This window comes from Balaenoptera musculus, chromosome 14 (genome assembly GCF_009873245.2).
Source record: "Balaenoptera musculus isolate JJ_BM4_2016_0621 chromosome 14, mBalMus1.pri.v3, whole genome shotgun sequence".
Classification (NCBI taxonomy): Eukaryota; Metazoa; Chordata; class Mammalia; order Artiodactyla; family Balaenopteridae; genus Balaenoptera; species Balaenoptera musculus.
Window position 1 is genome coordinate 9647268 of NC_045798.1, and position 13654 is coordinate 9660921.

The 13654-nt window shown below is 52.7% G+C and overlaps 2 protein-coding genes across 2 annotated transcripts in view; one reads left to right on the forward strand and one right to left on the reverse strand.

Moving 5' to 3' along the window:
- Positions 1 to 13654, forward strand: part of CUX2 (cut like homeobox 2) — a 119434-nt gene that overhangs the window by 94662 nt on the left and 11118 nt on the right. Inside the window, exons 13-18 of the mRNA XM_036823340.1 lie at positions 277 to 325; positions 407 to 506; positions 1663 to 2337; positions 3099 to 3200; positions 7966 to 8765; positions 9981 to 10140. Of these exons, the coding sequence (XP_036679235.1) occupies positions 277 to 325; positions 407 to 506; positions 1663 to 2337; positions 3099 to 3200; positions 7966 to 8765; positions 9981 to 10140 (1886 nt within the window). The remainder of the gene's footprint in view (positions 1 to 276; positions 326 to 406; positions 507 to 1662; positions 2338 to 3098; positions 3201 to 7965; positions 8766 to 9980; positions 10141 to 13654) is intronic.
- The window catches only part of PHETA1 (PH domain containing endocytic trafficking adaptor 1), a 54124-nt gene that overhangs the window by 14266 nt on the left and 26204 nt on the right, over positions 1 to 13654 (reverse strand). The gene's annotated exons all lie outside the window — the stretch shown is intronic.

Genomic DNA, 13654 nt, shown 5'->3' on the forward strand with positions numbered 1-13654 from the left:
CAAGAGCTGCCTGTGGGAAAACATAGCCTTGCTGGGGCTGTAACTGGGCAGGGGGATAATGCCTTAATCAGATGAGCTCAAGCCACACTCCCCCAGGTGACAGCAGACCAGTTCACAAGCCCACTATTTAAGGCCTGTTGTCCAGTGGGTCCCATGTTACATGGGGTCCTGGGGTGTGGGGTGGTTGCTCTCATCAGGGAAGGTAGCAGGTCGTAGTGCCTCTCCCCCGGCCTGGGGAACTGGCCGGCCTCACACTCTCTCCACTTTTTCTGGCAGCATCCTCAAAGCCATGAAGCTGGCCGCCAACACCTGCAGCCTCCCCCAGGTGAGTGTCCCCACAGGGCAGGCTGCCCCTGAGAGCCTTGCACCAGCCATGCCCTCTCAGCCCTGCTTCTTGTCTCCTCAGGGCATGGCCAAGCCCGAAGACTCCCTGCTCATGGCAAAGGAGGCATTCTTCCCTGCGCAGAAATTCCTTCTGGAAAAGCCTGGTCTTTTGGCCAGCCCTGGTAGGGGAGGAGGGGTGCTCTTGGGGCTGAGGGGCCGGGGTGGGAGCTGCCCGTGGGTCTCTGGCCTCCTCCATGCCCTCAGACCACTGCCTTCCACACGGGCCGGAGGATGCTGGATAAAAGGCGGCCATGTTGATTGAGCGCCTCCTGGGTGCCAGGGGCTGAGCTGGGCGCCATCCACAGCTAAGCCAGCAGGCCGCTGTCCCACAGGGTGCCGCCCACACCCACACCCACACCCGCACTCAGGGACACACAGCTCACTCAGGCCCTCCTGAGGTCCCCCGAAGGGCTCGCTCATGCCCTAGCCTTCGAGAGCAGCAGGAAGAGGTCACAGGGGACAAGGAGGGCGTTCACACCGCACCCCCTGCAGCAGACCACTGGGAATGGCCTGCAGACACGCCTGTCTCCCCCAGATCGCCCCTTCTCCCCACACAGTGGCTTCGTGACCTTTCAGCCATGTGGCCCCAGCTGAGACTTTCTGTGTGCTGCCTCCATTTCCTCTTCTGTGAAATGGGGGCGGTAATGGGCCCTGTGCGGTGGAGTAAGTTAGCAGCATGGGAAATACAAACGCACAGACAAGGGGTGCAGGGCGAGCACCCAGGAAGTGGGCTGTCCTGCTCTGGGATGGGGGTTAATCCTCCCAGGGCAAGGTGCTGGGCCCATAACGAGTGCTCAGTTAATGTGCTTGACGGTGGGAGGGGGGCTCCCCAGAGCTGGCATTTGGCCCAAGCCTTGAAGGCTGAGGATCAGAGAAGGGGGCAGGGAGTGTGTGTGGCAGAAACAGCCGGTGTTGGCGCCTCGCGCTGCCGGACGCCTATAGCACTCGTCCCCGCTCCCTCCTGCCCTGTGCCCCCTTCCTCTCCCTCCAAATTTCTGTCTCTTTGTATGTGTCTCTCTGTCTCTCACTGTTTCTCTGTCTCCCTCTTTCTATCTCTTTGTCCTTCTGTCGCTTTCTGTCTTTCACTCTCTCTGTCTGTCTCTGTCTCTCTGTCTCTGCCTGCCTCTGTCTCTCCCATGTTATTTCTGTTCTCCTATCTCTGTGTCTCTCTGTTATTTCTCTCCCTGTCTCTGTCTCTGTCTCTCCCCATCACTGTCTACCTCTCTGTCTTTCTCTCTCTCTCCTCGCTTCCTCTGTCTGTCTGCCTTGGTGTTCTAGAGGAAGACCCTTCCGAGGATGATGCCATCAAGGATTCTCTGGGCACGGAGCAGTCCTACCCATCCCCTCCACAGCTCCCACCACCACCAGGGCCCGAAGACCCCCTGTCCCCCAGCCCAGGGCAGCCCTTGCTGGGCCCTGGCCTAGGCCCTGATGGCCCTCGGACTTTCTCGCTGTCCCCCTTCCCCAGCCTGGCTTCAGGGGAAAGACTGGCAGGGGACACACTGCTGTCCAAGCACATGATGCCCCCGGCCACCTTCAAGGGGGAGGCGGGAGGCCTGCTGGTATTCCCCCCGGCCTTCTATGGCACCAAGCCGCCCCCGGCCCCTGCCACCCCGGCCCCTGGCCCTGAGCCGCCCGGGGGCCCTGAGCCAGCAGAGGGCAGTGGCGGTGGCGTGGCCACTGCGGGGGCCGGGACAGAGGAGGAGCAGCTGGACACGGCGGAGATTGCATTCCAGGTGAAGGAGCAGCTGCTCAAACACAACATCGGGCAGCGGGTGTTTGGCCACTACGTGTTGGGCCTGTCCCAGGGCTCGGTCAGCGAGATCCTGGCCCGGCCCAAGCCCTGGCGCAAGCTCACGGTGAAGGGCAAGGAGCCCTTCATCAAGATGAAGCAGTTCCTGTCGGACGAGCAGAATGTGCTGGCTCTGAGGACCATCCAGGTGCGGCAGCGAGGTGAGTGCCGGCCGAGGGCCCATCTGCGGCGCACAGGCTCAGACCTGGTCTCCGCGACCCAGCCCAGGGCATGGGGCTGGCTGGGGTCTGAGAGCACAGCTCGGGGTTCAGAGCCTTGGGTCTGCCACCTCACAGCCGTGTGACTCGGGGCAAGTGAGTCTGCCTTTCTGTGCCTCAGTTTCCCCCTCTGGCCGCTGTGGTGCCGTTCGGGCTGATAATGGTGGGAAAAGTCTGGGCCCCAGGGGCTGCCTTGGCAGATACCCGCTGAGCACCTCCAAGCCTCAGTTCACCCATCCGTAAGACAGCCTGGGTGACTGCCAACCTTGCCAGACTCAGTTTTTAGGGTAATCCATGGGAAGGGCCCAAGTTTTGACCTCACAAACACCTGAGTTTGTGTCCAGCTCTGCCATTCATCTACTGAGTGACCTCAGGCAATCCACTTTAGCTGCTCTGTGCCTCAGTTTCCCCATCTGTCAGCCTCATGGGGGGGTTAAATGAGCATAAAGCATGTAGTAACTCCTTGAGAACTGTTAGCTTTGATGGTGGCTGCCGTCAGTGGGTTTTGTTGTTGTTGTTATTATTTCAAGCTAGAATCACTCATAGGTCCACAGTTTGTCACCCAGACTAGCGAAGTGGTGGTCCTGCCACACACACACGGTCTGGCCCTCAGAGGAGGGCACCAGCCTGTCACCCTGCCCAGCTCCAGGGACTGAGCCCCAACATGCAGGTCCCCACAGCAGATGCCTCCTTTCCTCCCCCAGGCAGTATCACCCCGAGAATCCGCACACCAGAGACCGGCTCTGATGACGCCATCAAGAGCATCCTGGAGCAGGCCAAGAAGGAGATCGAGTCGCAGAAGGGGGGTGAGTGTGACCACAGCAGGTGAGGCCCGAGGCCTCCAGGGCCTGCTCTGAGCAGGAGGCAAGGCCTTGTCCCCCTTCGTCCACCCCAGAGGGGATTCCAAGCAGGTCAGAACCTCTTTGCCTCTTTCCAAACCTGCAGCCAAGTGAGGTCTAGGCCTGGAAAGTGCCAGATCCTATCCGGTATGGAGCTACAAGCCACGTGTGGTTATATCCATTTAAATTAACTAAAATTAAGTGAAATTAAAACCTCAGTTCTTCAGCCGCAGTAGCCACATCGCACAGGTGACGAGTCGCGGCCACGTTGGGCAGCACGCCTCCGGAACGTTGCCCTCACCGCGGAGTTCTGTTGGCAGTCCTGGTCTGGGTTGTCCAGATGTCCTCAGCTTTCAGGAGGCACAGTGACCGGTATTCACACAGGAGCTTGTCCAGCACAGGGGCCTGAGCCTCACCCCCTGACCACCGGTCTCACCTTCCTTCTTGCACCTTACTTTCTAGTTCCCAGTGGGACACTGTTCCCCTTGCTTCCTCCCACCTCTCAAACCATGCCTCCTACGCTTCCTCAGTGGGTGCCACACTCAGAACTCAGTGGTTAAAAACAGCATAAATTTATCGTCCTACAGTTCTGAAAGTCGGAAGTCCAAAGTCAGCTTCACTGGGCTACAGCTGCGTTCTTTCTGGAGGCTCTAGGGGAAAATCTGTTTCCTTGCCTTTTTCAGCTTCTAGAGGGCGCCCAGATTCTTTGCCTCCAGGCCTCTTCCTTCACCTTAGCAACGTAGCATCTTTAGTCTCTGTCTCTGTCTCTCTCTCTCATCTTTCTGCCTCCCTCTTACAAGCACCATTGTGATTATGTGGGGTCCACCCGGATAATCCAGGATAATCTCCTCATCTCAAAATTCTTAACTCTAATCACATCTGCAGACTCCCTTTTGCCATGTGAGGTAACATGTTCACAGGTCCCAGGGATTGGGACATGGATATCTTTGGGGGACCATTATTTAGCCTATCACAGTGCACTTTCTTCATCAACCCCTCAAACGTGGGGTTCCCCCAGAGCTCCACCCCAGGTCCTCTGACTTTCTTACTCTTCCTAGATGAGTTAATCCACTCCTGGAAATTCCAACAACCCTAACCCTAACGCTAACCCTAACCCTAACCCTTACCCCATCCAGGGGTCACTTAACTTCTGAGTGCTTCTTTCAAGCTTGTCCATCCCCACCCCAGCTGCCACCAGCCTAATGAGCCACCATCATCACTTGCTGGGACTATTGCAGTAGCCTATTTACTGGTCTTGCCAATGATGTTCTAGGCCATGCTCTGGCTCATTCTCCACCCAGAGGCCAGAGGGATCTTTCTAGAGGACACACATGGTCATATCACTATTCGAAATCCTTCCATGGCTCCCCACTACCCTCAGATAAAATCCCAACTCTTCAACAAGGCCTACAGGCCCTATTATAGTCTTCAGACTCCTCCTGACCCCTCCGTGCCTCTCACATGAACTGTTTATAGTCATGCTTATCCTCATTCCTGTTCCCTGTGCCCCTAATGCCATCCTCACCCCAGCCACCTTTCATCTGGCCAACTCCTGCTTATACTTTACAGCTCAACTCAGAAGTCATCTCCAGGAAGCCCCTCATCCCCATCCAGGTGGATTAGATACCACCCCTCCTTGGATCCCCCATAATGACCTGTATTGTTTGGTGCAATGGAGCCAGAGTGACCTGGCTGCAAATTTTGTCTCTGCTATTTATTAACCGTGTGACCATGGGCAAATTGCTTAGCCTCTCTGTGCCTTCATTTTCTCATCTTTAAAATGGGCACAGTATTTGTACTCCCTTCTTAAGGTTGTGTGAGGATCAAATGAGATCAGGCCTGGCAAGCACTCAAGTGGGGTCTAGCATGTAGAAGGTGCCCCTGAAAAGTTAGCTGTCCTCGTTACATTATCATCATTATGTCTCCATTGTTGCATTTATTCATGTTACAAATGACTCTGCTGATGTGGCCGTCCCTCCCACCAGTCTGGGGGACTCTTGCAGCCAGGGACCTAGTCACACCCCTGCACCCAGCATGATGTAGTAGAACGCAGTGTAGACCACAGCTGACTTAGAACTGGATGCTGGCTTCAGCACTCCCACTCCATTTTACATTGTCTGCTGCCCCATGGTGGCGACTCGGAGCAACTGTCCCGATTCCCAAGCCTCTGATTGCTGCTGGAAGCCAAGAGTTTCCCAAGATGCCTCCCCTTCCCGGTCCCTGGAAAGGGTAGAGAGGGGCTTACTCCGCTGGGAGCCTACACTGCTCCACCCATATAATCTGCTGAGCCCTTACTGTGTACACCAGGGGTCCCCAACCCCCGGGATGTGGACCGGTACCAGCCCGCGGCCTGTTAGGAACCGGGCCGCACAGCAGGAGGTGAGCAGCGTGTGAGCGAGCGAAGCTTCATCTGCCGCTCCCCATGGCTCCCCATCGCTCGCCTGAACCATCCCCCCGCCGGTCCATGGAAAAACTGTCTTCCATGAAACCGGTCCCAAACATTTATTAAGTGCCTACTGTGTGCTAGATAGGGCTTACACATACAGATGAGACACAATATTGGGGTGAAAAGAATCATGAGAAACAGTTTAATCTAACTCTTCCACTGAACAAGAAAACTGAAGCCAAAGAGGAGGAGACACACTCACAGTTATTCAGAGACCAAAGGAGAACCCAGGTCTCCTGACTCCCTGTACAGTGCTCTCCCACTGGGGGGTCAGAAACAAGGCAGCAAAGAAATTAAAAAGGCAACCTCATAGAGGGAAACCTTTGCATAGTTGGGGGTTTCCTGTGAAGGGTCTGTGAAGAGTTCAACAAGAGGAAGAGTGCCAGGTTATCCCCCCGTGCCCCTGACAAGAGTGAAGGCTAAGCAGAGAGCAATTAGCAGTCCTCTGGGAAGGAAATGAATGTGGTTGACACTAACTTGGGAGATCTACTTTTGGGGATCAAAGGAAATGTCCAGAATGGGGGCAGAAATTTATATACAAGCTATCTCTTTATTGTTGTTTCCAACAGTGACAAACTAGAAACAATCTAAGTGTCTAGCAGTGGGGGATCAGGTAAGTAAAGCACAGGGTATTTCCTCAGTGGTATATGCAGCCATTAAAGATGGAAGAACTTATAATCATAGGAAAAAATACTCATGTTGACACCAAGTGAGGGCAAACCAGGCCACACTCCCACATATGAAGTGTGACCATCCCATGAATGTTGTTAGAAAACAGATTGGAAGGAAAAACATGAGAAAATTTCATGTGGTTGCCTCTGGGGGAAAGATTAGAGGGGATTTTTATTTTCATCTTAACTTTCTGTGCATTCTTAGCTGTCCACAATAGGCATGTATTTTTTTTTAATAAATTTATTTATTTTATTTATGTATTTTTGGCTGCGTTGGGTCTTCATTGCTGTGTGTGGGCTTTCTCTAGTTGTAGCGAGCGGGGGCTACTCTTCATTGTGGTGCGCGGGCTTCTCATTGCGGTGGCTTCTCTTGTTGCGGAGCTCGGGCTCTAGGCACGGGGGCCTCAGTAGTTGTGGCTCGCAGGCTCTAGAGCGCAGGCTCAGTAGTTGTGGCACACGGGCTTAGTTGCTCCGTGGCATGTGGGATCTTCCCAGACCAGGGCTCGAACCCGTGTCCCCTACATTGGCAGGCGGATTCTTAACTACTGCGCCAGCCAGAGAAGCCCCTACTTTTTTTTTAATTGAGGTAAAATTCATATAACATAAAATTAACCATTTTAAAGTGAACAATTCATTGGTGTTTAGTATATTTACAATGTTGTGCAACCACTGCTTCTATCTAGTTCCAGAACATCTTCATCACCCCAAAAAGGAAACACTGTACCTATTAGCAGTCACTCCCTACTCTCCACCTCCCTTAAGCCCCAGGGAACCACCAGTCTACTTTCTGTGTCTATGAATCTACCTATTCTGGATATTTCATAGGAATGGAAACCATGCAATATGTGGCCTTTTGTGTCTGGCTTCTTTCACTTAGCATGATGTTTTCAAGATTATTCCATATGGTAGCATGTATCAGTGCTTCATTCCTTTTTATGGCTGAATAATATTCCATTGCTCTATTGCTTTTTAACTGGAAATTAAAATTGGGGCTGTGAGGATCCACTAGGGTATAGACTGCACAACCAGGTAATGGAGGAAGGGCTGTGTTGATCTGGGTTGGTCCAGGGGTGGGGAGACCTCAGCATGGGAAAGGCCACTAAGAGGGCAGAGGGAAACACTGTTTTGGTGTTCCTTTTTGTTTACCACTCTTAAAAAAAAAAAAGATTTTTCACTAATACATTGCTTATTTCACAGCTCAGTTAGAAAGCAGGTTATACTGTGTGTCCTCTTCTGGGACTCGCTTTTATCTGCATAGATGGATCACAGCATATGCAAAAGACAAGTCTTTCTTTAATGTTATATTATCCCCATGAGCACTTTCTCCACATGTGCTAAAATCTCATTGTCCACCTGATTTTTCTTTTCTGTAAGTTTTTTTCTTTTTTCTTTTTTTTAACATCTTTATGGGAGTATAATTTGTCCACCTGATTTTTAATGGCTGCCTAATATTGTCATAGGGATGGACCCTAATTTACTTAACCAATCCCCAGCTGTTGGACAAAGAGGTTGCCTCCAACATTTTGCTGGTATAAATACTGTGCTGTGAACATCTTTGCCCTTCAATCCATGCCCTGCCCATGGGCCTCCAGCCACCCTGTCATCTTTCCCACAGGTGAGCCCAAGAACTCGACAGCCCCACTGAGCATCACCAATGGCACAGCCCCCGCCAGCACCTCAGAAGATGCCATCAAGAACATTCTGGAACAAGCGCGCCGCGAGATGCAAGCGCAGCAGCAGGCCCTGCTGGAGATGGAGGCAGGCGCCCGCGGCCGCTCGGTGCCTTCCTCGCCCCCAGAGCGGCCCTCGCTGGCCGCCGTGAGCCAGAACGGGGCCCCGACCCACGTCAAGCAGGAGGAGAGTGGTGTCGGCGGCGGTGGTGTCAGCAGTGGGGGGACCAGCAGCAGTGCCACACAGACATCCCTCACGGTCCTGTCCCCGGCCGCCTTTGTGCAGAGCATCATCCGGAAGGTCAAGTCAGAGATCGGCGATGCCGGCTACTTCGACCACCACTGGGCCTCGGACCGCGGCCTCCTCAGCCGCCCCTACGCCTCCGTCTCGCCCTCACTCTCCTCCTCCTCCTCCAGCTACTCCGGCCAGCCCAACGGGCGGGCCTGGCCCCGTGGGGACGAGGCCCCCACGGCCCCCGAGGAAGAAGCGGCCGGGAGCGAGGACGAGCCCCCCAGGGTGGGTGAGCTCAAGGTCGAAGGGGGCGGCCCCGAGGGGGGCAGCGGCGGGCGACTGGCCTACTACCCGGCCTACGTGCCCCGCACGCTGAAGCCCACCGTGCCGCCCCTGACCCCCGAGCAATACGAGCTCTACATGTACCGTGAGGTGGACACCCTGGAGCTGACGCGCCAGGTCAAGGAGAAGCTGGCCAAGAATGGAATCTGCCAGAGGATCTTCGGGGAGAAGGTGAAGATGGCGGGGCCCACCCTCAGAGGCTCCAGGGCTTGGAGCGCGGGACCTGGGGAGGGAGGACCCCCATCCCATGTCCACGGTCTGGAAAGAATGCATGTGTGAGTGTGTGTGTGCGTGTGGGCAAGAACTGGGCAGAAGCAGGATTCGGACCCAAGTCTGTGTGAACCCAAAAGCCCTTTGTCCTGTTTCCAGCTGTCCCTGGGCACTGGAGGAAGGGGAGCCAAGGGCAAGGCGGTTGTTAAAGCTGTGAAATCCGTCCATCTGGTTAGGAAATAGCCACCTACCCCACCCTGCTCGGGTACCCTCCATCCCTCCCATGGTCCATCCACTAAAGGGTTAAGGCTCAGCCTAGCTTGCGGGGTGGGGGGGGGGGTGGTCTCCTGATTGGTTGGTACCAGTTGTTAAGTAGTTTTATTTCTTTTTAAAATGTAGATTTATTTTTTAATTAATTAATTAATTAATTTAGTTGTGCCGGGTCTTAGTTGCAGCAGGCGTGCTCCTTAGTTGCGGCTCATGGGCTCCTTAGTTGCGGCTCACCGGCTCCTTAGTTGCAGCATGCAAACTCTTAGTTGCGGCATGCATGTGGGATCTAGTTCCCTGACCAGGGATCGAACCCAGGCACCCTGCATTGGGAGCATGGAGTCTTAACCACTGTGCCGCCAGGGAAGTCCGTGTTAAGTAGTTTTAAACACCACCTCCGGCCATAGCAGAAGAGCAGGCAAAGGGTCATAAGCTCAGAGGAAGGAGAAATGACCTGAATGGGAGACACAGGAAGGCTTCCTGGAGGAGGGGGCACTTAAGGGGTCTTAGAGTCCAGGCAGGATTTTTTTGATGTGGACCATTTTTAAAGTCTTTATTGAATTTGTTACAATATTGCTTCTGTTTTATGTTTTGGTTTTTTGGCCGCGCGGCACGTGGGATCTTAGTTCTCCAACCAGGGATCTGCATTGGGAGGCGAAGCCTTAACCACTGGACTGCCAGGGAAGTCCTGAGGCAGGATTTTTAGATGGAGGGAAATCAGGAAGGGCACTGCAGGTGGGGGGTACAGCACAGGCACACAGCAGGCACCTGGGGAGTGAAGAACACATGAAGGCAGCCCTGGCCTCTCAGAACAGGAGTGAACGGTGGGCCTTAGGGTTCTTGGGGAGAGTGGTGGAGGGGATGGCCAGGGACCTGCTGACCTACCCTTCCTGCCCTGCCCATCCCCAGGTGCTGGGTCTGTCACAGGGCAGTGTGAGTGACATGCTGTCCCGGCCGAAGCCGTGGAGCAAGCTGACGCAGAAGGGGCGGGAGCCCTTCATCCGCATGCAGCTGTGGCTCTCGGACCAGCTCGGCCAGGCCGTCAGCCAGCAGCCCAGCGCCTCCCAGGGTGAGTGTAGACAGGGGCCCAGAAGTGCCAAGAGCCCTCACTCTTCCAGTCTGTGCAGTGGCTTCACTGCCCGGGTCTGCCCCCCTCCGCGTCCCCACAGCCCCAGTGCCACTGCTGCTGCCCTGAAAGAGTGCAGGTTGCTCCTAGTTGGTGTCCCTGCTCCCCTTTCATCCTTCCTTCAGCCAGACAGGCACTGGTTTTAAACCTCTAGGTGGCGCCCGGGTGCGTGGAGCAAGTGGAAAAAATACTTTGCACGGGGAGCCCCACCTTCCTTCCCATCCTGTCAGGAGTCTGCTGATTGATCTCTTTCTCCCAGCAATCCAGCATGCAGCCTCAGAATCATTCTTAGCATAGGGCCTTGGGCAGCTGTTATCCATCCATTAATGATGCACAGGCAGGGTGGAGTCTGAACTGTTCCTGGGTGAGGAAACTGAGGCTCAGAGAGTTGCCCGAAGTTACAGAACCTGAGAGTAGAGGGATTGGGGCCCTGAGGTGGGGACTCCAAGGAGCTCAAGCTCCCTCCCCAGTGACAGTCAGTGGGCAGACCCATCAAGGCCCTGGTGAGATGCCTACCCAGGCCGTGAGGGGGTGGCTGCCAGGAGAGGCGTCTGACCTGCCTGCTGAGACCAGAGAAAGGCAGAGACAAAGAGAGGCCAGACTCCGAGTCCGAGGACCTCAGCTCAGTCAGTTTGTCCATCTCTAAAGTGGGGATTGGTCAATAGGACAAAAACTATATCTCAGGTTCACAGAAATGAACCAGATCAATGGGTATCAACAGGAATAGTACCTGAAACATAATGTCAGGGAACAAAATCTTACCTCCCAGTGGTGGTGTTTGTTTTAGAAGTTAATGCCCACAGACAAGAAATGAAAAAAGGTGCCACCACCCACCTGCCTGCGAGGAGGGGCTGCTCTGGGCAGGGAGGGGCCAGGAAGAGACTGGGAGGGGACCGGAGGGCTCTGGCTGTCTCTGTTCCTTTTTTTCTTTAAAACAAACAGGGAAATTTGAAGCAAATAGGGCAGTGTTAACATCTATTAAGGTGATAGGCCCAGGGAAGGGAGGGAGGACTTTTCTGTACATTTCTATAGCTTTGAAATATTTTATAATATTTTATAATTGAGGACTAATACAACTGTTATAATGACGGCGGTCATTTGTCACACACAGTGCTAACCACTTACAGTGTTTTCTTCTTTAATCCTTGTGTTAATCTTGACCAGAGGGACTATTTGTCCTTCAGTTTTACAAAAGAAGAAATTGAGGGTCTGAATAGCACAGTGACTTGCCCAAGGTCACTGGCCAGTTAGTGGCAGAGCCAGGATTAGAAAGCAAGACTGGAAGCTGTTAGACTCCCCTGCCTCCCAGGGTTTCCACCTCAGAGCCCACACTTGTGAAAGGTCCCAAATCCTTTTTTTTTTTTTTTTACCATTTTAGCCATTTTTTTTAAGTGTACGATTCAGTGGCATTTAGTACATTCACAGTGTTGTGCAACCATCACCTCTGTACAATTCTAGGACATTTTCATCACCCCAGAAGGAAATCCCATACCCATTAGCAGTCACTTCCACTTCCTCCTCCCCCACAGCCCCTGGCAACCACCAAGCCTGCATTCTGACTCTATGGATTTACCTGTTCTGGGCATTTCATATCAATGGAATTAAGATAATATGTGGTCTTTTGTGTCTGGCTTCTTTTGCTTGGCATGATGTTTTGAAGATTCTTCTATGCTATAGCTTGTGTCAGAAGTTCATTCCTCTTTATGGCTAAATAATACCCCATTGGAGGGGTAAGCCACTTTTTGGCTGCTGTGAATAATGTTGCTATGAACATTCATGAACATGTCTTTGATCACCCGTTTTCAATTCCTTTGGCTATATATCTAGGAGTGGAATTGCTGGGTCACATGGTAATTCTATGTTTAACTTATTGAGGAATTTCCAAACTGTTTTCCATAGCAATTGCAGCATTTTACATTCCAGCAGCAAGCCAACACTTGCTATTTTTCCGTTTTTTACTGTAGCCATCCTAGTGAGTATGAAGTGGTATCTCATAATTTTTATTGGTATTTCCCCAATGTCTAATTGTTTTGGTTTGTTTTTTTTTTTCTTTGTAATGGAAGGATTTGAGGTAGGGATAGAGTTAGGCAAAGACAATCAAGAATAGTGTTCTTGGCATAAGAAACAGCAAAAGCAAAGGCTGGGAGGCAGAATCATACACGGTTTGGGAAGGGAGGTAAGTGCAGATGAGGGTGGACATCTTGTCCCCTGCTTACCCACAGATCAGGACACCAGGACCCCAGGTTTGTGGAAACAGAGATTTGAGTGGTCCTGACTGAAATGTATTCACTCAAAAGCACCTCCTGCCTCCCCAGGCTCTAAGACTAACGTATGTTCTCTGCCTTCCAGGGGCTGGTATTTAGTGGATGAGAAGACCATGTCGGGCATAAGCATACCTGAGCTCAAGTCCTGGTTTTGCCAGTAGCCACTCTGTGACCTTAGACATATTGTCTGACCTCTCTGGGCCTTAGTTGCCTCATCTGTAAAAGGGGATACCATCATTCCTACCTCCTAGGGGTGTTATGAATGTGATTTGACATCATGGGTGTAAAACACATAGCACTGTGCTAGGCATTAAGTGCTCAGTAAAAGGAAGCTTCATGAATTACTGTCGTCATCATCACCATTGTTGTTGTATCTAGTAAGGAAGAGATCTGGCACAAGCAAGAAATTATAGTGAAGTGTGACAATGTGTAGTCAAGGTGCTCTTAGACCCCAAAGGTGTACACCTCAGCGAAGGGGCATTTGGGACTGGGTCTTCAAGGATACATAGGAGTTCAAGGTTAGGGGGAAGGCTTTCAGAGTGGGAAGACCAGCCTAAACAAAGGCACAGGGGTTTAGAAGAGCCTAGGAGGTTTGTGGGGAGAGGGGTAACTGAGGGGACTGTGAATTGCTCCAGGTCTGTGAGGTGGGCAGGGACAAGAGAGTCCAGAGCCTTAAACACCAGGACAAGGAGGTACACGTTTCTTGTGCAAGGGGCAGTGGGGAGCCATTGAAGGTTCTGAAGCATGAGAGTGGTCTGATCAGAGTGATCTACTTGTTGCCCACAGGGAAGGAAGAACCCATCTAGAGCAGAGAGAGGCTCAGGATATCCTTTCTAGAATCAAAGCCACTGCAGGATGGTTATGGGGCCCCCTTTACTTCCTACTTATCATACATTTTTATGTTTATCTTAACAAATTTCCATCAGGCACCAGTTAAATACTTTGAGGAAGAGGTACCTTTTTCTACTTCGCTGGAAGGCACCTTGTGGACCGGCACAGGGATTCCTAGACACCCTATACTACACGCCCCTCCCTATTAGGGGCACCTCCCTAGGCACGTCCCCTGCCCTCCCTGGATTGTCCGGAGGCTCAGCTCACGCTGGAAAGTCCAGTGAGTGACTGATTCCTCAAGAGGTGATCCACATTATCTCGAGTCCTCTCCAGGCCCTGAGTAGGATAGTTGCAAGTGTAGC